The sequence below is a fragment of the Accipiter gentilis genome, chromosome 18 (genome assembly GCF_929443795.1).
Source record: "Accipiter gentilis chromosome 18, bAccGen1.1, whole genome shotgun sequence".
In the NCBI taxonomy this organism is placed as follows: domain Eukaryota; kingdom Metazoa; phylum Chordata; class Aves; order Accipitriformes; family Accipitridae; genus Astur; species Astur gentilis.
The window spans coordinates 11206305-11233829 of NC_064897.1; the positions used below are offsets into that span (position 1 = coordinate 11206305).

Here is a 27525-nt window from a genome sequence, read left to right on the forward strand (position 1 = left end):
AGCCAATGTGATGCCACACAGTGATTTGTCTGTTAAATTGAATCTTTGCCTCTAGATAGATAGATAGATATAAAGTTTATTTTGAAATGTCTCCTAGTGCCTCTGAGTCTGACTGATGTGAGATGTTATTTTGAACATGCCAAAGCATCTGAACGGCTCCAGTCCTTTCTTTTCAGCGTGCATTCCTTGATAAGTGGCAAAGCTTCCCACTTATCAGTCACTCAAAGTGACTGTGGCTGTCAGTTGTGTACAAAGCGCAATCAGTTTGGAAGCAGAGACACCAGCATTTTTCTTCTCAGCTTGAAGCAAACACGTTTTGACTGCTAGTCATTCAATTTTAAAGCATCTTCAATTAGGGGCGGATGAAGATATAAAGAAAACACATCCTAAACACCTCCGCCAGCCAGCAGTAAAAAATTTATTGTTATCTCCTGCTTTACCTTACTGCAGAGGCAGCAGTAGCAGCCTTTTTTGGCTGCACAACAAAAGTGCTCATGACTACACACACTCCATACGGACAAGATCACGCCATGAAGAGTTCACGTTCAGCTTCTCAGGCCACTTACACAAACTACCGTGGTACCTTCTGTACCTCTGCCGCCTGCTGTGTGAATACCTGCACGGGTACACAAACATGAACACAGCACACAGGTACACCACCCCACGCATTTTGAACAAAAACATTCCCAAGATGACATACATGTGCTCTATAGCCAATAAAAGGCCAACCAAAATTATTAAAAAGACTGTGGAAATAATGACAAGGAGGGAAAAGAAAAGGGAGGGCTGGAAGAAAGGAGGAGATGATGAGGGAAAGGGTGGGCAGCTGCATAAGGAAGATTGCTCAGTAGCACAAGGTCAGGGAGCTGGAAGTGGAAGGAAGTGGTCAAAGTTGTGGGGTGCCTCAAAGAGATGCAGAAATTGGAGAGGGGATCTGAAAACAAAAAGAAAGACAGGGCCCTGGAAAGAGAGGTCTCTGAGAGAACGCTTGCCAAGGGAAGAGGGACCAAGATGAGGCCTTGGAGCACAACGTTGCCAGCTGGGATGACTGTATTTGACTGCTGGCATTTTTCTTACAGTCCTAGCTGCTAGATTATTTTGGGTGTTTCAGTGTTCTGTTTTGGTTTTTTTAATAAAAATAAGTTTCTGGCCCTCCCTTCTGATTGTGTGAGAGAACTGGAAAATGGGAACACTGAAAGCTCAGTAACAAAAAGGAAATTAAGAAAAGATGCTAAAATTGCAAGAAAAAAAGTCATGAAGTTCAAAACAATCTCATAATTTTAGAACATTTGGACTGGTAACATTGGAGAAAGCTTCATTATCAGGAAGTGCTGTTGCAATCATGTAGCTCCGCGCAGGCAAAAAAGCCGACTTATCTGATGAAAATATGCCCTTGCAATCTCAATAAATTCTAGCTGTACAAATCCCAAGCAAATTCTCCTTGTCGGCACTGGTGCAGCTACACCAGTCAGCAAATTTGGACTGTATGAGAGTGTAGGAAAGGCCTGAGACCAAATTATCTGTAGGTGCTTGCTCTACAGGTAACCTTTGGAAGTAAAGATGTGGTACATTGGTGCAAAATGTTGCTCTGCACCAAAATAAGTGTAGATAAACACCTCTGCAATTTTTTATGTAATTTAACTTATACAGTAATGGAAGAAAGTGAAGAGCCCTAGCTTAGTCTGAAGTACACGCATCATACCCTTCAGCCAAACAGACAGGTCATTTGCTGAACTTGAGAGGCCAGAAAGCAATTAACTCATTCTGACTGCTAGCCTAGTTTTTCCTTTTCACTCCTCCCTTTCCCTATTTCCTCCCCCAACCTTGCCTTTTTTCTTTTTTTGTGTGTGTGTGGTTTTTTTGGTTGGTTTTTTTTGAATAATTAATTTCCCAGGGGCTTCTTCCTGCTCAAGGGACAGGCGAGCTATTCTGATAACTGATAGGACATCAGCTGCAGAGCTTTTGTGAGAAACAATTGTTTAGCCTCTTTGCCGGCAACCTCAGTTGTTTGGGAAGAGGTTGCAAAGTCATGGGAAAGGCTGCAGTGTGACTCCTTCTTGGGCCTGTCTCACTGAATCCAGTATGCCCATGTTTATAAGTTGCAGGAAAACAGCTGCTCCTGACACATGATGAATTTGGACAAAATGTCCCCAATCTACAAGCCTGTTCGGTTTGACTGTGCAGTCACAGCTTGTCATATCCATACTGGCAAAAAAACAAAACAAAAACCAAACCGTCTCAGTGGACAGAGACTGTTCTGAAAACATTTTGCAGAGTGAGAAGGAAGATAGTTTCTCACAGTTTCCTACTGAAGAAAGGTCTCATTAAACTCCCACTAACATGAATAAGAGCCTTTTCACCATGTTCAGTGGGAGTTGGATCAGGCCCTCACTTCAACAGCTTTATTGTCTACCAAGGAAACCTTTTGTCCTCACCTCTCTCTGATATGCAAAGAGGACTCTAATTACAGAAGAACTAATACTGTTCCGCTGTGCAATGGCTTGCAAAGGGGTTGTAGCACCACAAAGCACTGCTCTGCTGTCACTGACTTCTTAGAAAATCAGAATTCCCAGGAAAAGTGGTAATATAGAAGCAACAGACATGACTAAATCTGTAACCAAGTGCTTGTGTAGTGGTTGTTCATTTTTGTATCTCGAATGAAGGATTCATCATCTACAGCCCTTTAAAGCCTCCTAGAGAACTGTGGGTTACAAGTCCTTATGGCTGCACCGAGGAGACACCAACAGGGCAAGGACTAAGGGTAAGGATCTCTACCCTCTTTATTATAGGCACAAAGTACTCCAAGTATTTAGCTCATAGAGTGGCCTGCTGGAGTTTGTTTTCCAGCAGGAGACAGAAAACGGAAGGATAAACTGTGTTGGAAGCATAATTTAGAGTGCAAACTTGTTGTGGCAGGGAGCAAATCTTCACATTTCTTTATGTACAGTCAAATGGTCCGTGCCTTCTCACAACAAGAAAGAGAAACTGGTACTTTTTACAACTAAACTTCATCTGAAATAGGTCAATCAAAATCTCAATGTTTTCTCAGACAAAGAGAACACGAACAGGCCTGAACATCATTCAGCCAGTTGTGGATAACAGATGATTGCTCACCTGAGGAGTTCAAAAACAACAATAAATCTAAACAACAACAACAACAAAAAGTTATCACCACAGATAACTGTGTGGGTAAATTATGATACCTAAAGCACTCTGGAAGCAGGTCTCTTTACCAGTGTTTTGGAAGACTGGAATCAACCCAGAGACTCTTGGTGCTTGGAAAGTTTTGACAATAACAACTGTGTCATTTCAAAACTTTGCGTGTTAAGCTTAAGAAATATTTTTCTGAACTTCTGTGTAACTCAGAAACCAAATCCTTCTTTCCTCCCCAAAACTATAGCTAGATTTTGAAAAATAGATCTGGCTACAAAAGGGACTAACCATCCTGCAGGAAATTCCAAGTGTTCAAGATTTTATTACATTCCAAATTGGAACAACACCTTAAACCTCAGAACTTAATGAGAATGGGAATATTCTGATTTGGGAACATACTAGCGCAGCCAGGCCTCTCCATCCACCAACACACGACTCATGGGGAAAGGGACACAGCCAGCTGACAGCGGGGTGGGGGAGGATGGAAATCTGGATCCAGACTCAAAAAGGAAAGCTTTTTTGGAGCTGGGAGGACACCCAGGGCAGCTGAGGGATTGAGGAGAGCCAGGAAGCCTGCAGCCCAAAGGGGCACGGAATCTGGCGGGCCGTGGTGCCCACGGTGCTGGGGTAAGGAGAGAGGGAACACTCCCTGCCAGACAAGCTGCTAAGGGTCTGCAAAGCCCGAGGCCGTTTAGGCCACGGTAGGCTTTTCGCCTGGGAGCAGGCCCCCCGGCAGGCCGGCCCGCTGCCGCCAGGCTCTGGAGCTGCCCGCGCCATCCGGCCAGGTACCAGGCAGAAGTAACGTCCCGCCTGGCAGGGGGAGTGGGCTAGAGGCACGCCTGTCTAGCTTTGCATCAGAATTTAGTCAGGATCCTCTCGCTCTTCAGAGGCCCAACCTCTCTAACAGGAAAGGTGTCCTGTTAGAACATCTCCTGGCAAGTCTCTAGCTCTGAAGCAAAGAGAAATGAGAGCACACAGAGTCGTCAAACGGTTGCTGTCTGGCAGGAATTGCTCTGAAGTTTCAGAGAGCACCCAGTCCTTGGGCTAAGTACGTCACTCAGAAACAAATACAAATTAGTAACCAAGTACCGGCAGTACCAAACTAAAAAGTCAAAGAAAACTGTGGCCCAAACGGTGGAGACACCATAAAGCAGTGCTGCTGCTTCTTGCTGCTTTGCGATCTTCGTTTTACATTATTGGCAACCTGAAGTGTTCCAAGATCTTGAGCTGGGCTCTCCAAAAAAAATTTTGACTAAAAATCAGAACAGTTTAAAAAACAACATTTGGCCTCCGTTTTGTTTGCCTTCTAATTTTGGAACTTGTAGTGTTCATGGTTTCAGATTTTGCCTGGAAATATGAGAGCTGGAAGTTTACATTTTGAAGAAATGAAAGCTGGCATTTTTGTCATCACATGACTCCAAGAGCTGGGGCTTCAGGGAAAAACATAAAACACTGTCAGGCTTTCCACAAAATCGTGAGATTAGCAGCATCGGTTTTATCACAATTTAGGCTGCAAGGTTGACCTATTTTATCAACAGTGCCCTACTGAATATGAATTGCTTTATGAATTTTAACAACCATATTTCATTTTAAATATAGTTCAATTAAAGTGACATTCGTCACTGAGCTTCAGAGAAAACTATTCAATCATCAACCTGGGCTAGACTTTTTCTCTGAGCAAGTGGAAGGTGTAAACTGCACCACCCCACAAAACTTTGCATCTCAGAGACACCCCTCAAGGCAGAACACCACGCACGCTCATTGCCTGTCATGGGGACGACCTCAGCGTCATCAAAAAGGAGCATCTAGCCTTCAAGTTTCTTTCACTCTCTGCCCACCTGATGTGACAGCTACAGAGCCCCAGACTTCGCCATGTTCTAGAGCAAGGACACCAGGAAGTAGATTGTGGCCTCCCAAAAGAAGATGAGGAGGTCACCATGAGAGTTCCCCTGAGGCCCTGAATGACAAGACTAGATTTAGTCCAAAAACTTGCTGAGCTGTACTTGGTGTCTGCATGCTCTCTCCTCAGCCTGTTCTACAGCTGCAGATCGCTACAGAGCTGTTCTGAAACACAGCCTGAGACCTTTGGGGCTGTCGATACACAGGAGTTGACAGAACGTGCATTCCAGTTTCATTTCTGGTAAAAAGAACAAGACTGAGCTGTGCAGGGAAGAAGACCCCAAATACTCAGCAGGCAGAAACTGTTAAAAGCGAAAACCTTTTCAATACACATACACACAAAGATTAAATAGAACAGAAAGCAGTGTGCATGGGAGGATGCATTTCAAAATGGCATAAAATAAGATGGGGGGAGGTTTAGTTAATTATTCAAAGAAAGTCAAACCTCTTCACAAATTAGGTCTAGAATATCCTGAAAAGCAGAAAAAAAAATTATAAACATTTACTAACACACAAAATCCTGTCTAGATCACATTTTAGCATTTTGAGGTCATACAGATTCTTAAATTTAATCTAAACTGCAAACGTTCTCCAGTTTAGCGTTATCTCTTTACTAACTCTCTATACGAAGACAAGCTGTTTGTCTTCTGCATTAGTGACACCTCCTTCCGGTTAATTCAGAAGAGATGGAGTTGAAAAAGACATAACGTCAATTAGAGACTCATGTGCCAGGTACATTTTTCTAAGCTCAAGTAGCATCTTTCTTCAGCATCACAGAAGTGGCTAGTTTAATCGAGCTGTAGTTATACTCAGCATTTGCAGTCCTGTAAGGAGGAAAGACGCTGCAGTCTCTCCCTGCTTATGTATTGTGTATCGGTGACTGCATGCTGGGGTAAGGAGAGAGGGAACCGTTTCCAAGTTAGCGCACTTAGAGAAAGGAGTCATAAATCATGGGGTCAGGCAGGTTGTGCTTTTTTTTAACCTTAGGGTATTATGTTTTCGATACAATATTTCAATAGCTTTTTTCTATGTAATAATTTATCTGGAATTATGGCAACTCTTACAAGCTTAGAAAAAATTGGCTCAAGTAAAACGAATCCTTTGTCATAAATAGGTTGTGTTCATAAATGCAGCCTAATCATTCAATTGCACATAAGTCAAATAGTTATCCAGACTTTCTACGAATATTTCCCTGTCAATAAATCTAATGCTATTTAAAAACTCTGGGCCAATGTGACAGGAGCCTGTTAGATTAATTAGGGCAAGGTCAGAAAAGCTGAACTCACAGCTACATTCATGTCACAGTTTTGTTCCACCTACCATAACCTGATTGTAAACTCACACACCATTTTAAACATGGGCATGTTACGGTGACTTCATTGTCTCAATTTATAGATAAAGGAAGATTTCTTCAGGAGTTGTTTCTTCTCTCTAACAGTCAACTAAGCACGCAATTGAGAAGGAATGCTTTGCTTTGTATTCACTGTCAATAAGGATTATTTTTATTTTTAGATGGTTTTTTTCCTATCAGTGACTTCACAGTAACTGAACTGCAACCAGGGTTCATGAGACTTCAGGACCATACAGACCATGGAATGGTCAAGAGGCAGGCAGTGTAGCAAAATTTCACTACATAGAGATCATCTCTGTGGGAATAAGAGGACAGTATTGTGTCTCTGCCTGTTCAGTTCTTGACCTTTATCGTGCGACCATCCAAAAGGAGGGTGCCCCAAATCTGATGGGTTTTGTGTGAAGTGGACCCTGGAGGTGAAATTCTGACCTCGGCAGGGTCAATATTTCATCTGAAATCCCTTGAGACAGACCTCCAAATCATTTCTTAGGCTTGCAGCTTGTATCAGATAGTAGCTAGCTGACTTTCATTTACTACTGACTCAGGTCAAACTTGGACCAGGGATCAGGAGATGAAAGGCTCTATATCTCATTATCAATAATCAGCGTTCTCTACTACCCTAAAAACAACATACTTCATTCTTATCTACAAGGCCTTAAAACTTAAAAGGGTTGGGGTCAAATCATGTTACTTCAATTTATTTTTGTTTACTGGTTATAAAACAACTTCCTCTCTCACTGCCATAGCTAAATGCTAAAAATGTAAATACTTTCCTTGCTATTGTAGAAGTTCTACTATTGTTTTTCTTTTAAAGTCTTATTAAAGATACAGCAATAAAGAAAAATCCCTCCCACACACAAATTTAAAGAAGAAAAAAACCCAAACAGGTCAAGACCAAGCCAGGCCTTATCAATCTCAAAATTATTTTCAGCAAAGCACATCTTATACAGAAGTTGCCTTACAACAGAGGGGTGGACCTTCCCCAGAGGTTTATCGTAGTTACACAAGTCCTGATACTGACAGAATATCCTCTGAAATGGTAGAGTCAGTTTTTATGCTAGTGGGAAGCCATACAATTCCTCTGATTTTGCTGGAATTAAGTTTTCTTAGATGAGTTACAGCCCATAATTTTAGGCAACTAATTTTGAAACATTGAAGAGAAGCTCTGGAAGGAAAATCCTGTTGTTACTGAACAAACAGAACATAGCATCCACTTCCACAGTGACCTGCAATGCTCTATACAAAACTGCATACTTAAACAGCCAGAGATTTCACCATCATTCTAGGTATCTAGAAAATGTCAAACCCCTCCTTTGTCATTCTGTGAAAACCTTCATGGGCAAACTGATTTGCATTATTCCCAACAGGGGCATGCATATATACACATGGAAGAAAAGTAGTGAAATACAGTCAATGGCATGAAAAGAAACTTCTGAATACTTTAAGGAAAAATAAGGTTAAATAAAGTTTACTGATAATGCTGAGTTTACCGCTTTTTTCTACTACTAGGAGTAAAACTGTAGACACCTAGGACTTACAGAGTTGTTCTCCTGAACCTAACCAACATTTTCACCAGTTTCTCATTCAGACAATACTTCACCCTAAGTGCTGAAAATTTCCGGACTTTGAACACCTGGGGCAGAGGGAAGGTGGTATACCTGATTACCGATCACTGAAGAGAACTGCTTCTGCAAAATCTCAAAAACAGAGTTGTAGGAGACCCATTCCAACCCAACTCTTTCTGGTCACACACTTTTGCCATTCCTGACCTACAGCTGAAAGAGGACTTGGTCCAGCAAACCCTTGCTCACATGACCAGCTCCTCTCACATCTGCTCCCTGATGCCATAGGAGCCGCGTTAATCATTCAAGGCCTTCCAGAAATGGACCTTTTCTGCTTAATGACAGGTAACATCCTCACTCACATGTTTCCATAAATAAGTAAGCCATCTGCAGACATTCTTAAAGAAACTATGACAATAATGGCTGAGGGAAAGCATGGGGAAATGGAAAGGAGAAAAGAGACATAACAGGGGCACGGGTGGAGATGCAGTCTCTGACCTGGATCTGTTGCTGAAGAAGGTTAATTTTGTGTTGCTGCTGCAGGAGCTGCTGCTGTTGTCTTGCAATCTGTGGAGAAATTGCACAGAAGAAATGTGAGGTATGTATCACCATTCCTGGAGCTGGTATGCAGGATACTTCCACCCTGCTTGGTTCTTTAAACTGCTCTATTAAGCGAAGAAACCTTCAAGTACGCGTGCAGCAGCCTCGACTGCCGCTGAAGCAAGGAGCTCATGTACAGGAGCAATTCATAGCTAATACTAGTCTGAAAGGGAATATTATGGAAAATGTTGTGCTGGGTATCAAGAGAAGGACTGATGCAAAAATCTCTCCTCTCTCACTATCTGAAATGGCACTGCCAAAATCCCCCAAAAGTGAGCACTCATGTGCTCCAACTTGCTGGAGGAAGAACAATACTGGCAGAGAAACTGGAAAATAGCAGGAAAAGGCAGGAAAGACAAAAAGGTATGATGGACAGTAATATTCCTTTTATGTTTGGCACCACCTATTCAAAAATTCAAAAAAAAAAAAGGAAATCTGACACCCAGAAGGAAGGTATTAGCATGCCTATTTCCTTGATGCAGAAACAGACACAAAGAGACTGGAACTGGGTTTGGGAAAATCACTGACTCTTCAATGTGTTTATCAGCTGAAAGCAACGAAGGGGGCAGTGCAAGGCTACACAGCTCAACACAAACTGATTTATAGAAGTTGATGGAGTCATCTTAAGTCTCCTCTCAGTCATGTGCCTTTTCCATAAGGACTTCCATCCTCCCTCTCCATTGACTAAATGATTGGGAACCTTACTGTAGACACATTTTACATACAGTGAAGGAAAAAGCAGACAGTAAAGGAACCAAATTAGAATTCTCAGAGGACTGATGGAGATAAACCATGACACACCTCAAATTTACAAAGCAAACTTGAAAAACTTTCATTTGAGTCATAACAGAATCTCTGCTCTCACCAATAGCTAGCGCAGCAGTACAAACATTAGGAGTATTGCCCTTCCCCTGTGGTATGTGTACACATCTCAGGGTCAGATGGGAACTTACACATACTTACTGGGAGGAATTTTGTGCATTCTTCCCCTTAGGTATTCTCTTTCACTTCTATTATTAAACTATTACCATAAGAAACACTCACTCATAGTTAGTCCCACACCTAAAAGATTAAATAAGTGTTTTCTTTCTAGAGCCTCTCTTTAAGCAGCCAACATAATTTTTATCAATACCTTTTTTTGAAAGTTTGGTTATTTTCATTTCTATATAATGCAGAATTATACGTAATTTCTTAAATTAAAAGGAATCCTAATAATAAACCTGCAGGATTTCTTGCTGCCTTTTTCCATTCTCTCCATTTTCTTTTTTACCCTCAGATCATTCAGCCATCCTGTAGCAGTAGTGACTTTAAAAGGTAAGGGCAAAGGAAATGGCTCCTGCAGGATGTCTCCTCATGGAAGAATCTTGCCAATTCCACCTTCACACCTTCATTTACCTTCTGCATGTAAACAACAGTGTGATATAAATTCTCTAGTTTAACAGGTAAGTCACTTCTCCTGTTGTCCCTATCTAGCATTTCAGGTGTGAGGCCAAAATACACAGTATTTAAGGTAAGATTTTCAAACAGTCAAAAATAGGAAAAACCAAGGCTAAAATGTCTGAAGATGTCCGCAGCAGTTTAGAAAATTAAGACTTGCTTGGTACAATACAAACATTGAAGTATGACAACTATGACAGATTTCAAAGAATTCTGTGAGTTTCATAAAATTCACATAGCTGCAATTCTATGATATAAACTCAAATTTCATTACAAGCTGAAATAATGGTCAGGCAGACCAAAACACTTTCAGGTAAGAAGTATCAGCATGGACTCCTGACAGAATTTTAAACCACATGTCTAGGTATTCTCTGCTCATGTTTGGGTGCAAAAATGGACATTCATTTCTGTTAAAACTTGCATGGTGCAAATCTGTTACAGAAGTTACGTTCTTGCATAAAATGTCAAGTGTCCGTGTATGCACACTGGAACTTTTCACATGTAAAAACGTTTCCATTTTCAGTGGAGGGCATATTTGCAAGAGCTGAAAATCAAGCCTCTGAAGTGTAGAAGAAGAAAGTCACACTTTTTCACTGACTTTATATTCTTCTCCCCCACTTTCTTCCACAGTTGGCAAAACCAACCTTTTAGTTTCTCACATTACAATCCAAGTGCTGCATTTTGTTCCTTTTATACCTATTCAGCATCACTGAATTCAAGCAGCATTGGAAGATTATTCAGGAGGGCTGAATTTGCATGCTTATTTACACTTATTTAAAAAAAAACCTGTTGGAAGAGAATACCTCCAAAATGGAAGGTGTATCTTAATAAGACAAGAGTATTTGTTGTTTTATATATTGCAAATTAAAGCATTCTTCCAATATGTTTTTGTTCAAACTTCCTTCACCTAAGAAAACAAATGGAAAAAAATTTTGGGTGGAGAGCAAACTCGAGAGTATCAACCCTAAAAGATAAACGACTGGAAAGTCCTCCTAGAAAATTATTTACGCTGAAAGCCACTATAATAATCACTCACCTGTTCTTGTTGCTGCTTAGCCAGCTCCATTTGTTGGCGTTGTTTCTCGATCTGTGATGCAGCCAGTTTCTTCTGTTCATCATGAGCTGCTAGCAGCTGTTCTCGCAAACTGGTCAGCTGATTGATCATACCCATGAGCTGCCTTTCTTTCTCAGCGAGGCTTTCTGGAGTCCCTGGGCATCATATGGTGGGAAAAAAAAAAAGGTAAAGAGAAGAGAGGAAATTTAGAGCTAGCCAGATTTTTATTTTGCAGCTTCACTATTAGCATAGTCTTAGTAGAACCAAAGAGCAGGAGCGTATTGCAATATACTGCGCGTTAAGACCTGCCCCTCTACAGGAAAATGAGCCATGGAAGATAATTCTGTACACAGGCTTTGATCTGGTGTCCCCCTTCAATGTTTCCTTGCCCTTTCATCTATTTTCCGTCACCTTTTTATGAGATTAACAGGGGGGAAAATACTGCCTGTTTTGAAATTTTAAACATTGTTTACATTTCATAGAGATCAAAATTGACATTTCCAGTTTTGAAAGACAATTACATTTTTGTCACAAACTTATGACAAAGACACATGAATGCTTTTGACGCCTACCACAACTGTAAGGTGTGTATTAACATCCCTCTATAATCAAGGGGAAACAGAGAAGTCTCCTGGGTGCTGGATACCTCTCTAGCTCCCCACACCCAGCTTTCTCACTGTTACTAGCTCAGCACACAACAGCTGTCAGGACGCTACCTGTTATATCATCTACAGCTGCCCTGATTAGGATGAAATTACATAGTGTTTAAATTGTCACTAACTACTATTGCTGTTGCTGCCACTGACAAGTATTTTTAAAGGAAGAAGTCTTGCATAAACATATCAGAAAAACTGAGTTAAATGCAACTCACCATCTCTCCCATTTGTACTGTCATTAGATGCTTTTTATAGGAGAGTTCAGCAGACAGACAGAGGAACTGACTACCTCGCTCTCATAATCATTCTGTAAAAATTCTTCTACCCAGAAGGACAGTGGTTATAAGGGAAGGGAAGAAAAAATTCCAAGAAAAATCAAGAGCAATGACTCATCACTAAAACAAAAAATGGCACTATTAGTATACCCAGGATCATTTATTTTGAATTTGAAAGACCAAAAAATATGTGTAGCAGCTAATCCACAGATATCTTCAATATCACCACACCCTCTCACATGAGTCAGATCCTGTGAAACCCTTTCTCAAAAAAGCTTTAGGAAAGGATTAAGGCTATCAGTGTCTGTGTCTCCTCTGAAAATAGCCTGCTTTTGGGACAACCCTGCCACACAAACCTTTCTCAAACACAGGAAGCATTCTTCTGCCAATGTCACCAGTGCTCTCCAAGTGAAAAAAAAAAAAAAGAAGAAAAATTGGCGACTATACTAAACATGTTCCTAGCCAACTATCAGTCAGACATGGAAAAGAGCTACTGGTAATAGATCATTTAGTCTACCCCCCTGCCAGTGCAGAAATGTTCCCTACAATATATTTACTACAACTTTCTAGATTGGATTGAAATGTCTGAAATGGTGAATCATCTACTGCTTTCTTTGGAAGACTGTACCACAGCCTTAGAGGTGTCACTGTTAGGGCTCTTTGCTTGATAGTTGAATTTACATTTACTTAATTTCAATCTTGCGCTCCCAAGCAACGTTCCATTTCCTACGTCAGCCAAGTCCAAGCCCTTAAATGCATTTGTACGCAGCCATACACATGTGGGAAAACACAATGAATCAACATTTTCATATGAACAAAATGTAACTTGATTAACTTTTTATTAAGATGGTAGAGATCTATGTGAAAATATTCTCACCACATAACAAAGAGCTACAGCAGAATATTCTCAGATATAGCCTCCAAAAAACCTGTGGTACAAAAGCTTGGAAACTTGAGAAACACACTGAAACAGAAACCATAGGACTTTAAACCTGTTCTGTTAAAAGCTGTGAGAAAGAATGGAAGCCAGTGCTAAAATACTAACACTGCTGAAGAAAACACTTTCAACGTATGATTTTTATTTCAAACATTGGAGACAGAAAGCTGCTATAAGTAATACATTTGTCACCTGGCCATGCAATTAATCAGAAATGTCTACTGCCACTCTTCCATCCTTCAGTTGTTCTTCCCTAAGAAAAAGGGTGCAATGTGTCCAAGGGGCACTGAAGAATTATACTAGAAGCAGCCCTTCCTTGTCCTATCTGCAGCCAGCACGTTGGTTTACTGTAATGCTCATCTAATGAAGACTACCAGTATATTGATACTGGCAGTATAACATGCAGGGCACACTGAAACATTTGAAAACTAAATATTTTAATTATTTATTCAGCAGATATTTTATTCTAAACTTGATCGGTGTGTGTAAGAGAGAGAAGGAGAAAAACTAGAGAGAAGGCATACACAGGATTGGCTTAGTCCTGAAGTTAGAGTAAGCAAAAAGAAACCACTGTCAACTAAACTGTTTGACAAATACGCTGACACACATCAAAGATCTTCAGCCAGTACTGGTTCATCACTGTATTTTGAGCTCCTACAGTAGCTTTCAGTTGGGAATCAAAAAGCACTTTGTAAAGTTAAATTAATCCCCACCACACCTTTGAAAGGTGGAAAAATGTTTCCATATGTGTAAACCGACAGACAGAGGGGTCACAGAGTTAGTTACCAACAGCGGCAGAAAAAGAAATGTTGATATCCAGCCCTGTGCTCCGGAGCTCAGGCTGCGCTTCCCAGGAGAGCAAGCAAAACGCTCCACGTGCCACCGCCCTGACCGCGACACGAAAAAACTGCACAACCGCAGGGCCATCCGCCTACCACAGTTTCTTCTTTAATCTGATTTACCTAGAGAGGAGAAAAAAACTTCCTCCCTGGAAAAACAACATCTTTATTTAAATGGCAGGAACAAGAGGAAAGTCTGGATGAAGGGTAATGAAGAGCCAGTGCAGACACCAGAGTTGCTGGCCCACGGTGGCCGTGCAGCTGGGGACAAATCCACTAAACTCAATCTCTTTACTATTACTCAGTTTTTAAAGAAACTTTGAGGTGGGCAAAGTGGGTGCTTTATGTACTAACTTAGTAAGTACAATACGTAATGCCTTTGGTTTATAAACTGGAGTGGAAGTAGTCTGACAAAAGGCAGCCTTCTTGCATTTTATTTCTTGAGCAGTTTTAGTTTGCTAATGAACTGAAAGGGAGAATTTATCACTGCCAACTTTAAAAAAAAAAAACATTTTTGTTGGAGAATACTTTCTAGAAAACATGGCTTAGTAGGCACTATATTTTCATGTGATTAGCCCATCCTTCCAATAACTTCATTAATACTTAACTATAATTTCAATTCTTTAAGGTACCATTCCTTGCAAAACAAGTACTCGGATAGCCATATTCTCAAGTCATCTGCACAAAACTACAGGCAAGACAGATCAGATGTGTAGGTCTGCTGGGAGATGGTGAGTTTTGGGGTAGATTTCCCCTTGCCTTACCCACGTATCCATATAAGCCCCACTGATGATGAGTCACAGGTAGTTTTGAGGCTTTTTGCAGACAACTGGTGGCTTATAGAAGTATGAAAATTAAAGAGAAGAAAAGTACTTGAATCAGACTGTCCTGACCATAACGTAAAGTGTTTGCATTTAGTTTAAGTTTGGTATTTTTCATGTTACCCTTATTACCTAGCACACCTTTTCAATAATTTCTTTCGTGGCAATGGCCAACAAACCTGCCATTTCACAGTTGCCATTACTTAGTTTGCATGACAAATGAAGGCCAAAGGATACTTGACGTTATTTATGTTATAGCGAGCTGAGGGCAGCAGTTGTTGAATGTACTATGTAAGTACATTCAATGATGGGAATTTTTTCTGCTATATTAAAATGCACTGCAGAGTTAGAGCACCAGTTGCCATTTTTGTATCCCTTTCTAGATGCTGTAGATTGTGGGTGGGCAAGGATGGTGGACTTCTGTCCTATCACCACTATTTTCTCTGTTAACCTGCATGAGATCAAAACCTTTATCATCGTGTGAATTGTCTTGGCAGCTGAAGGATTTCCATTTTAAGAATTCTGCAGCTTACAGGGCAAAACACATTAGTATTTTAAGTAACCACAACACCAACCGCATAGACAGTTGCTTAAATCACGCTACTTCGGAATTAATGAACTATCCCCGCGGCTGCTAACACTGCTAGAACTTGGGAGGCGGTGCAAACCTCAGTAAGCGTAAGCCACCAGCCCCAGCAGCTACCTTCAGCCGCTTCGTTACTAAACTCGCTTAGAGCTGCTCCAAGTAGTACAGAGTTGTGAATGGTTCTGGAGCTGGCCTGAGCTCTACACAGAGTGTCTGTATGGTTGCAGTGCTTTCACGCTAGCCATGCAGCATGGCTGGGAGAAAAAACAAGTGCCCATTATTGCAGTGTACAACTTGACAGCAAGCTAGACCACTTCACACAGGTATTGAGTGAGGAGTAAAAGGACAGCAGCTTGCATCAATGGCTGTCTCAAAAATTACTCTTAATTACCGTCAGATCCACAACAAATAGATATTGCACAGTTTATGTTTAACACAGCTTTTAACCACCAGGCCACCTGCCTTTCAGGAGATTGCAGTAGGTGCTCATACTGTTCTCTCTGTACTTTATCACTGCAATGGCAAAATGTGGATTTTTCACAACTTATCAAAACAACTCAGGCAAGAGAGCATCTTAGTATACACTACGGGTTGATATAGTGAATGGCCCAAGAAAAGATGCTTTCCAGATGCGTCAGCTTATTCTCTATCACCACGAAAAGAGATTCAGAAAGAAAAAAACCCCATGTTTGTGGATGCAACACCCACAGCAGATGGCAATAAAAGAAGACTCAAATTAGTGGCATTCTGTATCGCCAAACCTAAACTTCATCTCAGATCAACACTATCCATAATAGTGTTTAAGTAGTAAAAGAAATTTACTGAAATGTGAAATAAACTATTACACATTCTTAGTTCTGATTCACAGTCTCAGACTGGCAGTGACAGTAACATTTTAATAAACATTAGAATGAAGACACCAATATGACCAAATGACACACTTAAAGTGAGAAAACGAGCAGGAGAAACCTTGGCATATCCACCCAAAACAGAACCAAAGCAAAAAAAAGGCAGAGAAACCGCTTTTGCGATCAAAACAGTAAATACTTTATTATAATTTATTAGACAGAATGAGAATGTAAATGAGAAATTAGGAAGGCCAATATTTTCTTTAACAGTCATTTTAAGCTTTTGCTGCGAATGCTCAAGCAATGAGAATGTTTGCTTGCAGCCAGCCTACGGATCCACTTGCAGCCGCGCGGCAGCCAGCGTGTTCTGCAAGGGGCAGGGACGCGGCAAGGCTGTCCTCAATCCCTCTGACATGTCTCAATTAAACTGCTAGGACTGTTATCAATCAGGGGTGCTCACGTGCACACTCAAGCACACCCATACAGACAGTGAAATTTATCCCCCGAGTCAGTTTACTATCAGAGTAATTACGTAAATAGCTTTTGAACTGTCAGTATCCGTCTTTCAAAGAAAAATCAAAGAAAACAATGTGCAAGTACAAAGCCTGGAAGACACAATAAAATTGTATTAAATTCATATCATTAACTATGGTTACAAAAGAAAAAAAAAAATCCTCCTGTATCTGCAAAGCTTTGGGGGGGGGACGGGGACGGACAACGACATTAAATGGAAATAAGACTATTTTGAAGTAGTCCGTATTCAAATAACATTAAGATGTATAATAATAATAAGAGCATGCAGTATAGACCATTTTTTAATTTCAAAGCATTAGCTAATTGATCTTCTTAAAGACTTTGAGCAGGTAGAAAGGTAGTGGTATGCGTTACTCATTTTAAGAGAAAACGAAGGCATGAAGTTTTTAGCAACTTGCCTTAAGTCATTCTTAACTTTACGTGCCGTAAGCCATTTTATTGCTGGCCTCGCTGAAGTCACCACTAGAACTATTTCACTAAGGCCAAGAATGTCCTCACTGACTTTAGCAGGGATACACATTAAAATAGATTAATTAAATCTTTGCTTGACCCAGTTTGATACCAGGTAGGGTTCTAGCCAAAGGGACCCTATGAATGAAACAATTGTTGACGCCATCCAACTAACCAAGCAACAGAGCCATGCCACGACACAGTTTCTGTGTAACTTTACTCTGATACAACAACAGTGTAATGAGGCCATAACTACAACCCCTACATCAGCTAAAAACTGAGTCACCTCCAAGTATTTCCTGCAGTGGTGTGTTTTTTCAGTGTGATTTTTAAGCTAGGGACGTAACAGTTTTCATACAAAACTGAAAAAGAGCCGAGAAGGAGGTTTTTCAAACTGAACAGCCTATTAGCTAAGCTGTCCTCAGAAGAATTAAACTCCTACTGGCACCAACATTATTATATCCAGGAAAAATAGAAACATCAGCAGTCCATGAAATAAGTATCTTTTCTTGAGGGTTTTATTCCAGTATCTTTTCTTGAGTTTCATTCTCATCCCACTGTCAACTATTTTTCTTTCTCCACTCCCCACCCCAGTTTTACCTTTGCTCTGCCACGTTAGAAATCCAAACCCAACATTACCGTGCTCAGTAAGGAAATCAGGAAAGTAAAATAGACAGGCCACCTAGTTGTCTTCTACTTAAAAGCGAACTAATCTTTGTCATACCCCCCCCCCCTAAAAAAATCTATTTATAACACAGTAATGTTTTCAAGAGGAGTATTCTCCCCTTGCTGCACAGACGGCCGTGCTGCTGACGTCACCCGAAGTTGTATATGTGAGGCAATGGGGAGCTGATGTTACGTGCCTTCAGGAAACATAGTCTGATAAACAGATCTAACTGGCTGAGGTAAGTTCAGAATTTAAACTCTTCTTTCCTCTGTCTTTGAACAGAAATGTCAAATGTTTGCGACCAAGCAATGAGTATATACTTTAAATTACGTACTTGCTGGTTATATTGGTGGGTGGGTGTGGGTATGGGCTTGTGCACGTGTGCAAACTTCCTTGATGCTTCCCAAATCAATACCTCAGAGAGTGTTTTATTATGGACTGGCACATAGCTTTTCAGGCCAGTAAATCTTGGAGCTGTCAGGACATAAACATCTAAAAATTGGCATTTTTCATTAAGTATTTAAGCCAACTTTACTACACAATGACTGCCATCACTTACAACTACCCACCTAGCTAAATTAAATTACTTCATCTGATTGATATGGGAAGTCAGTATAATAAAAGAAAACTTTGACTGCTTTTTACTCAGCAAGACACAGCCACCAGAAAAAGAAACAAGGAAAGAAAAGCCCAGAATTCAAACTGATTTGCCTGTAACTACAGATTTATGCAATGAATCTTCTCTGTTTGAAAAACAAAAATCCTTTTTAGAACAGCAAGCTACAAGGAAGTTATTTATTTCAGCATACGGACAGTCTTAATCTTTTAGGTTTCAGTGGAAGACTTTGCAGAATGAATAAAAACAAATGATGAACAATTACCATCTTTTGCCATTACTACCCTCAAGAATTAATATTCTGTGGGGACAAAAACTTAGCCGTCTGCTCTATAACAGACCAGCACATTACTGTTTCGCAACGCTGGAAAGAAGTTGTCACTGAGTATTCTTTATTTGCTGTCAGAAAAAGTTTTGGTACAGTAGACTGCAAACAAAGCTTGGTATTCAACCAGGTTAGCAACTTATTGTCAAGGTTACAAAAGGAATAGACAACATTTGTATTGAGACTATTTCTCAGAGGTTATTCATTGTTTTACTGTCTAGACAACAAGCTAGAACAAGGCTAGAGAAATAGCATTTGCTGCTGGAATTTTATGCAGCAGCAGGAAAAACAGTAAAAAATATGCATGTGTATGTATATTTCCTTTGTTTTGACAAACCGGTAGTTGCAGCTCAGCAACATTCATCTCTATCAGCACATCTTTCAGGTACTTTTAGTACAAAGAACTGCTTTAGGTCCCTTTTGTCATCCAACCCTCCGAACGATTTTTAAATATAGTAGTTTGGCCTCCGTATGTTCAAACAAAATAAAGCCATTGGCATTTGCTACTTAATTAGTTCGATTTTATTCTATTTTATCTATTAATAATCACTTCCTAAATATAAAAGTTGTATTTGATTTAAATAGAACTTGATATTTTTCTGATCAAATTAAGTACCTTTACGTAAAAAAAAATACAAATCTGCAACAGCCCGAATTTGCTGCTTTTTCACAAATTCACAGGTTTTTTGCATTTTACATGCTTTAAAAAAGACTCCTCCAACCCTCCTTCCACAGATACTACCCTCAACTAACCTCCCGTTCTAGGGTCAAATAGGAGCAGCTCCATCCAGTCACAGTCTCCATTTCAGGCTTTCATTTGGCCTGAAAGAAGTTCTGCGTTGGTGTGGCTCAGTTGGCACTGTCTACTTCTCTGCAGCCTGAGAGTATCATATTGCATTGTGATCAACCTCCACTATTCCAGCAGCTGCCAAATTTCCTCTCAAAACTTAGGTTCCCCTGCATACCACTGCGCAGGTTCCCCCCCCCGCCAGCACTTTGGAAGTATTAACAAAGGACTAAAGCTGTCAGCAATTTGCTACTATTAAAACACCCCCAAAAAATAAACACAGAGAAGAAGATACTAAGTAGGTTGCAATAAATATTGAATTTATCACAGTTAAAAGCCGACAACCAGACATCTCTTACCTCCTTCACTTATGACTCTCTCACCCTCCTTCTCTCCCCACTCCAAATACAATACTAGCCACAAAAAATAATGCAAAACGTCCACATCTGACACAAGTTTGTAAATGTTTTTCAACCATTAATTTGCAAATGCAAACTTCACACAGCTCTTAAGAAAGCGTGCAGCTTTCACAGATCTCCTGGGGATCTGTGTTTTATTAGTCAAAGGTTTAAACCCAGTGTATTCCCCATGAATAATCTCTCTCCCCCTTCCCCCTCCTTCCTCCTGTCCACATCTAAATGCAGAATCCCCAGTTTCCTTGTCTTCAGTTTACAGATTATGCGATCCAAAGTGTCACTCACTGGATTACTGCACATAACCTGAGCGCTACCCGGAGCTTACTTGTCTTCAACTTGTCCAGCATTACTTAAATGGAATTATCCGTCACAATCCATATACCGAATCTGCATAGCCCACTTATCTCAAGATTCTGTGTGTCACCTACCAGATTATCCGTTTTAATCCATACATTGAATCTACATAACATATGTCTTTAATTCATGGGCTCTGATGAGCTATAGTATCGCTGAATGGATTATTTCCCTTTATCCATTATTGGCAGTCGTAAGACCGTTCACTGCGTACTCTCTCATGCCCCATCTTCCGAACATATAAGCAAAATCAGAGTCTTCAGCAAACACAGCTCTAACACACATCAAACACAGCTTGGTATAATACCTGCACCTGATACTGCACGTAACTTGGAACCCAGTTTCTCACACAAAACAAATGGCTGTGTTATCGTGCATTAAAGATTAGGGTTGGTGGGCTAATCTTGCTTTCCATTATAAACCTGTGGTTACTCCAGTACAGTCTTTGGAGTCACCTAGATTTAAGTGGATACAACGAAGAGCTGATTTCACCCTAATGATGATCCCTTTCACAGTGAGTGCAGAAAACACTTCACCCGAGTTGGTTAGGAACTAACCTGTACAACAGAAAAGGATTTTCAAACAGCAAAAAAACATAATCAGGTTCAGGCTTGCCCAGTCTTTCTTGGGAGATTCAGGCGCAATCATTGTTAACAATGCCTTCACTTCAACAGAAGACCAACGCAGAAAGATTAGAAGCAAAAGTCAGTTCAGACTTTTGTTCCACACACCTATTCAAAATCAGCTAAGTGGAGAACATATAAAATATGTATTATTATTTCTTGACAACTCTCGATAAGTGAGAGATGGACAAGATTAGCAGAAAGGCTTTGTGTACACCAAGAAAGTTTTAAAAAGAGTTCTCATCATGGTTAAAGCCGTTTCACTCACACCAGCGTTAGCAGGACTGCGGACCTCACCTCCTAAGGCACCTGGCCACCCGGGGGGCCAGCACCGTTCCCGGAGTCTGCTCAGAGGAGGCCCAGCACCAGTGAAACAGAAATGTCATGTTTATTTTCTAAGTACAGGGATGGCCGCTGACATTGAAGAGCACAGAAATACACTTCTTGCACCTTTTCCTATCAACGGCCTGCCCTACATGCTGCATCGGCTGCAGTCGATAATGTTGCTTTGGAGGAAAGCAACCACTTTCACCCTGCAATGCACAGGTATCAGGTGGCTATGCTGAAAGCAGAAAGGGGGTATAATTTTCCTTCCTGTAGATGATCAGTTGGAGACCTGAAGTTCTCTCTGCTCCACTGAATCCAATAAACTGCATTATCCATGAATAATCCAGAGGCCTTTTGAGCCCTGTTCTTGAATAATATGCATATAAGTAAGTTTGAACAGGCTTTAACCAATTCAATACACAGTTCAACAGCTTTATTTTAAAATATTTCAATTTAACGGCATGTTTTGTTTTGTGGGCTTTACTATAGACTGACTTGTTTTGAACAGAGTAAAAATTCCATGGATTCCAAAACGAAATTTCTTAAGAAATCTCCAGTGCCAAACTTTATTTAGCCCCAGACTACCTCTCTTAACAAACCGAGGCATCGAAGTTAAAATTTCTACAGACATGAAAGGTTCAAGATTTTACCCCATTTTAAGTATAAGAGTATTCCATTACAGTACCTTTCAGTCAAGCCCTGGAATGAAATACCACATTTCCTTTTCCATTAGTAACTGGACATATATAGATCATTCCAACTCTGATCTTGAAGTTTGCAGCTAGACCTCTGCAGATACTCCGTGATGGTTCTCCCATTTTTACAGTCATGCAGATGAAGAAAGGGGGGCTTAAAGTAGCTGCCGAAAGTAACAAAGCAGCTAAGAGGAACAACCGAGTACAAAACGTGGGAGTCTGGTGACTTCCCGCCATTCACCAACTCCCCTATCTTTAATAAAATATTACTGCTTTCTAACTTAAAAGAAATAACACTAATAGAAAATAAAGTCTTCCGCTTCATCTCCCTTTCTTTTAATCTCTCCCAGAGAATAAAACTCAATGGTAATAACACAGACTTGGGCATTAACAATATGTAGCCTAGTGCTGAGACTTTAGCACATGACGTACTAAAACTCCCCCAGATCTAATGAAAAACACAATGAAATTTTGAACAGTTAAACGGAAAAAACTATTCAGTGCATAAGACAGTTGGGCAGTACAGCTTCTAGTGCTGTCCGCATTCCAGGGTGTATTAATAATAAGACACTACTTGTGCAGGGTTTCCAAATATCACTAATAGAGAAATGAGGGAAAAAAAAATGCAGCTGCCAGGCCAAATACAGAGGGAAGTTAATTAAAAAATCACAACTGGAAAACTTAATAACCCTACGTTCCTATAGACGGACAAAAACATTTTCCAGCATAATATATGTGTGTTTGTACACGCGTAAGCAAGTATAAAGCAGCTCAACTTGCACACCTTTCATGTTGCCTCGCTAAATACAGCTGCAACACAGCTGAGCCATTGTTCCTTGGCCGCTCATGGCCGGCGGTGCCATGAAAACCGCATTCCTGGGCGCTAAATAATCGGCCTGCCTGACCCCCCAAGAACCTGTAAGTCAAATTCATTTACCCCCAGAGGGCAACGCTCTATTGTATCCTCCCTCCTTTCTAGCCACCTAGGAACAATGGACAATAATTGCAACTGTCACGGCAGTCAGTAGGAAAAATAAACCAGTGCCTGTTTTCACAGCTTACTGCCAAACCTGATCCAAACACCTAATAACCATGCCCCCAACCATAGACACCACAGTTGCACTAAAAAGCCTCAGATGTGAGGCTTTTGAACAGAGCTACAGAACAATAACTCGACTTGTGTTCAAAATATGAAGCTAAAAAACAAAAATTAAAGCAAAGCAAACTCTTCTTTGAGGCTCTACTGTTGCTCCCCATCCTCCCCCCAGGCAAGACTGAAAGGACTGTTGAATTTCTTTCGTGCTAGCATATAGCTGCTGCTGCCGCTTTCAAGTTTAGCTTGTGAAAGGGGAAGAGAGGAAGGGAGAAAAAAGATTGCCCTCCAACAGAACAAGATCATAGGGACTGGGAACAGACCGCCTTCTCGGCGCGCTGCACTGTTCAGAGCAGCTTTACCGAGTCCAAAGGCAGAGGTGAATCACTGGGAGTCCTTCTAAAGGCTCCAGCATACCAAGGGTTAAAGAGGCTCCAAACTACATGCAAGAACTGCTGGAATACACACCCAAAAGTGGGTATGAAAGCCGCCCCCGTACTTTGGGCATCTTAAAGATGCAGCCGTTCATGGCAGGCGGTGATGTTCTTTTCAAACAATATGCTTTTAGAAACCAGCAGAGAAGCCCAGTGGCTACCCTACCTCTTTACGACCTGTTGCTTTACGCACATGGAGAAAACGTGCTCAGCGGAAATAAAGAACCCAGGGTTTGGCCCTCTGTTATAGTAATATCTCAGGCTATTTGGGGCCGAAGCACTCTCTTCTGTTATAAAGTTATTCTACATATGTAATGAATATATATTTTTGAATTACAGCCTCTTAGGGAGAAGCTAGGGGAAGCAAGTGGCATACTTTCCTACTTGCGTAAGTCAGTGGACTAGCACAAACTAATGCTGGTGGCTTATCGGTGACAAGCTGGAAGGCACATATAATTAAAATAACATTGTCTTTGCACGCGTACCAATACATTAACCTCTGAGAGCGTGTCTTGTTGTATCCTTTACTGAATACTGCCCATCTCTTGTGCAGAAGGCCCTTAAACCTGTCGGACATGGGGTTTGGGAGCCTGCCTGAACCAGGATCTCAGTATCAGGAACACCATCAGTAAGCAAACAAACCAAAAATAACGGAGAGAAATGAAACCTAGTTTATAAACATAAAAGAAGGGTTTAATTTTAATCTCTTTCTACTTTCACATTTCCGAAACAACATTGGCTTGGATTTTGCTACTCCAGATGTACGCTGATATAAATGGGAGAAGAATCAGAGTCACTGTTTCTTTTCAGAGTGACAATGGCTGCTCTAGAAACTAAAATTTTTGACACACATACATTTTGACTTGGTTCCTCATCACAAGCACTGAAGTAGAACTATAAAAATATTAAATTACACAAAAACAAACAACTACAGGTTCCCTAAAATGACCTCACATACATAAAATGGGGAAATATCTTGGCAAAGCAGAAGCTACTGCTGCTGGAGAGTGGTCAAATTTTGTCATTTTCCTTCTGGAGTATGGCTTTAAAAGAACATGCTTTAGTGCACAGATGTTGTACACTGTCTTTTAAAATCTGCACTGGCTAATTTCGGTACCTAGAGGTATCGTTACACAAACTTTGCTCTTTTTTTTTTTTTTCCTCCTGCACGCAGAAAAGTCAAAAAAATCTACATCATCAAAATCTGTCCAAAAATTAACAAGGACTTCTGATCACCCTCAGATTTCAGAAGCTGAGCTCTGCTATACTCTGATCCCACACAAGCCTGTGTTTGATATGTGAATTGACTTTTTTTTCCAATCCAGCAATAAGATGTGTCCTCTTATACACAGAAAGCTATATGCAACAAAAGCTTTACGTAAGTTCATTCACTTAGGGCAATATACCATTTCATTTATTTGTATTATCACAGATGGAGAGCATACATTTAATTTAAGCGCCAAATTACAGTGTTTCAAGGGGAGGGGAAGAGAAGCAAACAAACAAAAGTTCCATAAAGCCAGTGATAGCTGTATATTCATTCTCAATTTGCTTTAGCACAGAAACAGCATTACCTTTTATTTCTCCAAAGTTCCCTGATCCCATGGCAAGAAGCTTGTCTTTCCAGTCCTTTGATAGTAGCTTTTCAATACTGGGAGTTTCTGAGTGAAGGGGGGGGAAAAAAAATGTAAGCAAATCAACATGACTGTCTCCACAATAGAACTCATTAAAAGTCTATCTGCTAAAAATAAGGCCAACCCTATTCTGGCCCCCAGTTCATAATGACTTCATCAACAAACTGATAAGAGGGGAGGGGTAAAAAAAAAAAAAAAAAAAAAAAAAAAAAGGAAAAAGAACGTGTTTTGTCACCTGCTGTTTCAAAACCATTAGCTTTTTCCTCTTGTGGAACAAAGCCCCGGTAATTCTGTATGACAATGGGCACATATAAACCTGCAGTTCATTGTTTTTCAATTTGGTGAACAAGTTGCTGCCTATAATGGATGCCTGTCAATTTCTGGGTGTTAGTCTGCAGTCAAAAAATAATTATGTTGATAAAATGCAGAGTAAAGAGAGAGAGAGAGGGAGGGAGGGAAGAGAGAGAGAGAGAGAGAGAGAGAAGCAAAGAATTAGCTCCTAAATCTGCTACATGTAATTATATCCCTCTGAGTGTTTACAATTACATCCACTTTATAATGTGTGTTTAAACATCGTGTGGTGGTAAGCATACTGTGGAAAGATTTTCCGGTAACATGCACATTATAAATAATAATAAAAAGTTGGGTATGAAAAAAGCTTTAAAAGATTGCAAAATCCAGAGGGAGAAAAGGCATTGCTTAGAATGGAAACCCATTATTTGCTCATTTCAGATTCTATCACTTCCTTTAAAAATAAAATAAAATAAAATATATTTGTTCAGTATTTTCAGGAAAAACGCAGCGAGGGTGTGGATGGGTCTGATATTTATAACTCTTGTATTCTGACCTCTTTTTGTGTAGAATTTTAATGCATAAGTAAATATAAATGCTAATAAAATTCAGCGAACATTAAACTCAATTCCAAACAATGTAATTGTATATTCTTGTCAGCATTTAGATGGGTACACAATTACAATAGCTTTCAATCCCACGATTAGCACTGCATTCAGTTAGAAAATGGAGTGTACTAAAAGATAAGTGTCCCAGTATGCGCCATCTAAATAACAATACCCACACTTATTATCTGGATCTAAGACATATACTGCTATTCTCCACATTTGTGTTTATGTGTATTTGTATTTGTTCAGGCATTTGTTTACCCCCTACCAGGAGCATAAAGGGAGTACATGTTAACTTATCAAAGGGACCGTCTGGCCTAGAGACCATACAATTATTAGCAACTGGTTAATTTTCCCCACAGTAAAAACCATTATGAGCAACCTTCATTATCTTGTTTGGCTAATTCTGCCTCCTTTCTCGAAGCCCCAACTCGGAGCTCGGAGGAAGCAGCGCTGCGGGCCCTCGCCGGGCTCCCCCCCCCTCCTCAGCCTGTGCCCCCCCCGCCGACTGAGCGAGCCCGAACTCCCGTTAAACCAACCCCGCGATGTGCCGTGTTAATGCAGAGATAACGACAGGGACGCGGGCACACGGATGCCCTCTCGGTTTTCACCCCCCCACCCCCCCCCCGGTGCCTCGCCCGCAGGGGTGTGCGCGGGCGGGCGGGGGGACAGGCAGACGGACGGACGGACAGACAGACAGACACCCCTGCCGAGACGCAGCCCCGCGCCGGCCCCTCGCAGGGCGCTGCCAGCCCAGCAACTGGCCGGCTCCCACTTACAGCGCAGGCGATTCCCCCCCCCCCGCCCCGTTAACATTTTTATACACGTTGCAACGCTCCCATCCTCTCCGGTGTAACCGGGAGCGGCCGGCTCTGGCAGGACGGGTCGCCCCTCGCGCTCACCGCCGGCTCGGGCCCCCGGGATTGCCCGAGCGCAAGTTTTCGGTCAGACACCCTAAACCTGCAATTAAATCCTAACGAAAGAGGGGGGAGAAGCTGCCGTGCGACGAACATCTCCGTGCCGGGGCTGACGACGCGGAGGTGCCGCCACGCTCCAGGCACTTGCACAGCTACTTCGGAAGTTCGGGCGTCCCCCGTAAGCACCCACGAAAGAAACCGTTTTGCCAAACATATCTGAATGGGTCAAATCAACGCCGCCGCTTGCCTTTTTTTTTTTTTTTTTTTTTTTTCCCCCCCTCCTCTCTTCCCCTGCGCTTTTCTAAAAATTCTCTAGCAGCGTGTAAACAGGCCAGAGCAAACGCGGTATTTGCAGTAGAGGGCCGTCAGTCATTAAAAGCTAACAAACCTTTGCAAAGCAGGAATGCGGCAATAGAAATCCATTGTGAGCTGACAATAGGCTCCAGAGCCTCCAGGCACCAAAAGCAGCCCGTCTTACTTTTAAGTCTATTGTCAGCAAAGTCCACGACAAAGCTTTTCCCCTGCAGCTAGACAAAATATTCGCCGTGGTGCGCTCGTAAAGAAACAGAAGTCTTCTGTCTAACTTGCCGCGTTAAAGCTACAGTAGCCGCTCGCCGGGGCGGCCGGGGCCCCGCCGCCCGGGCCGCGGCACAGGCACGGCCCCCGCCGCCCCCCCCCGTCCTCCCGCCGCGGCCGGGGCTGGCGGAGCCCGGGGACCGCGCCGAGCCATCGCGGC

The 27525-nt window shown here is 41.4% G+C and overlaps 1 protein-coding gene across 12 annotated transcripts in view; it reads right to left on the minus strand.

Annotated features, from left to right (window-relative positions):
- Positions 1-27525, minus strand: part of SOX5 (SRY-box transcription factor 5) — a 648311-nt gene that overhangs the window by 136795 nt on the left and 483991 nt on the right. For 10 of the 12 annotated variants that reach the window (XM_049822486.1, XM_049822487.1, XM_049822492.1 and 7 more), the window contains 3 exons: positions 24914-25000; positions 11039-11211; positions 8464-8532 (listed from right to left, as the gene is read on the minus strand). In XM_049822486.1, the coding sequence (XP_049678443.1) occupies positions 8464-8532; positions 11039-11211; positions 24914-25000 (329 nt within the window). The remainder of the gene's footprint in view (positions 1-8463; positions 8533-11038; positions 11212-24913; positions 25001-27525) is intronic. The other 2 variants (XM_049822489.1, XM_049822488.1) reach the window with 1 other exon arrangement.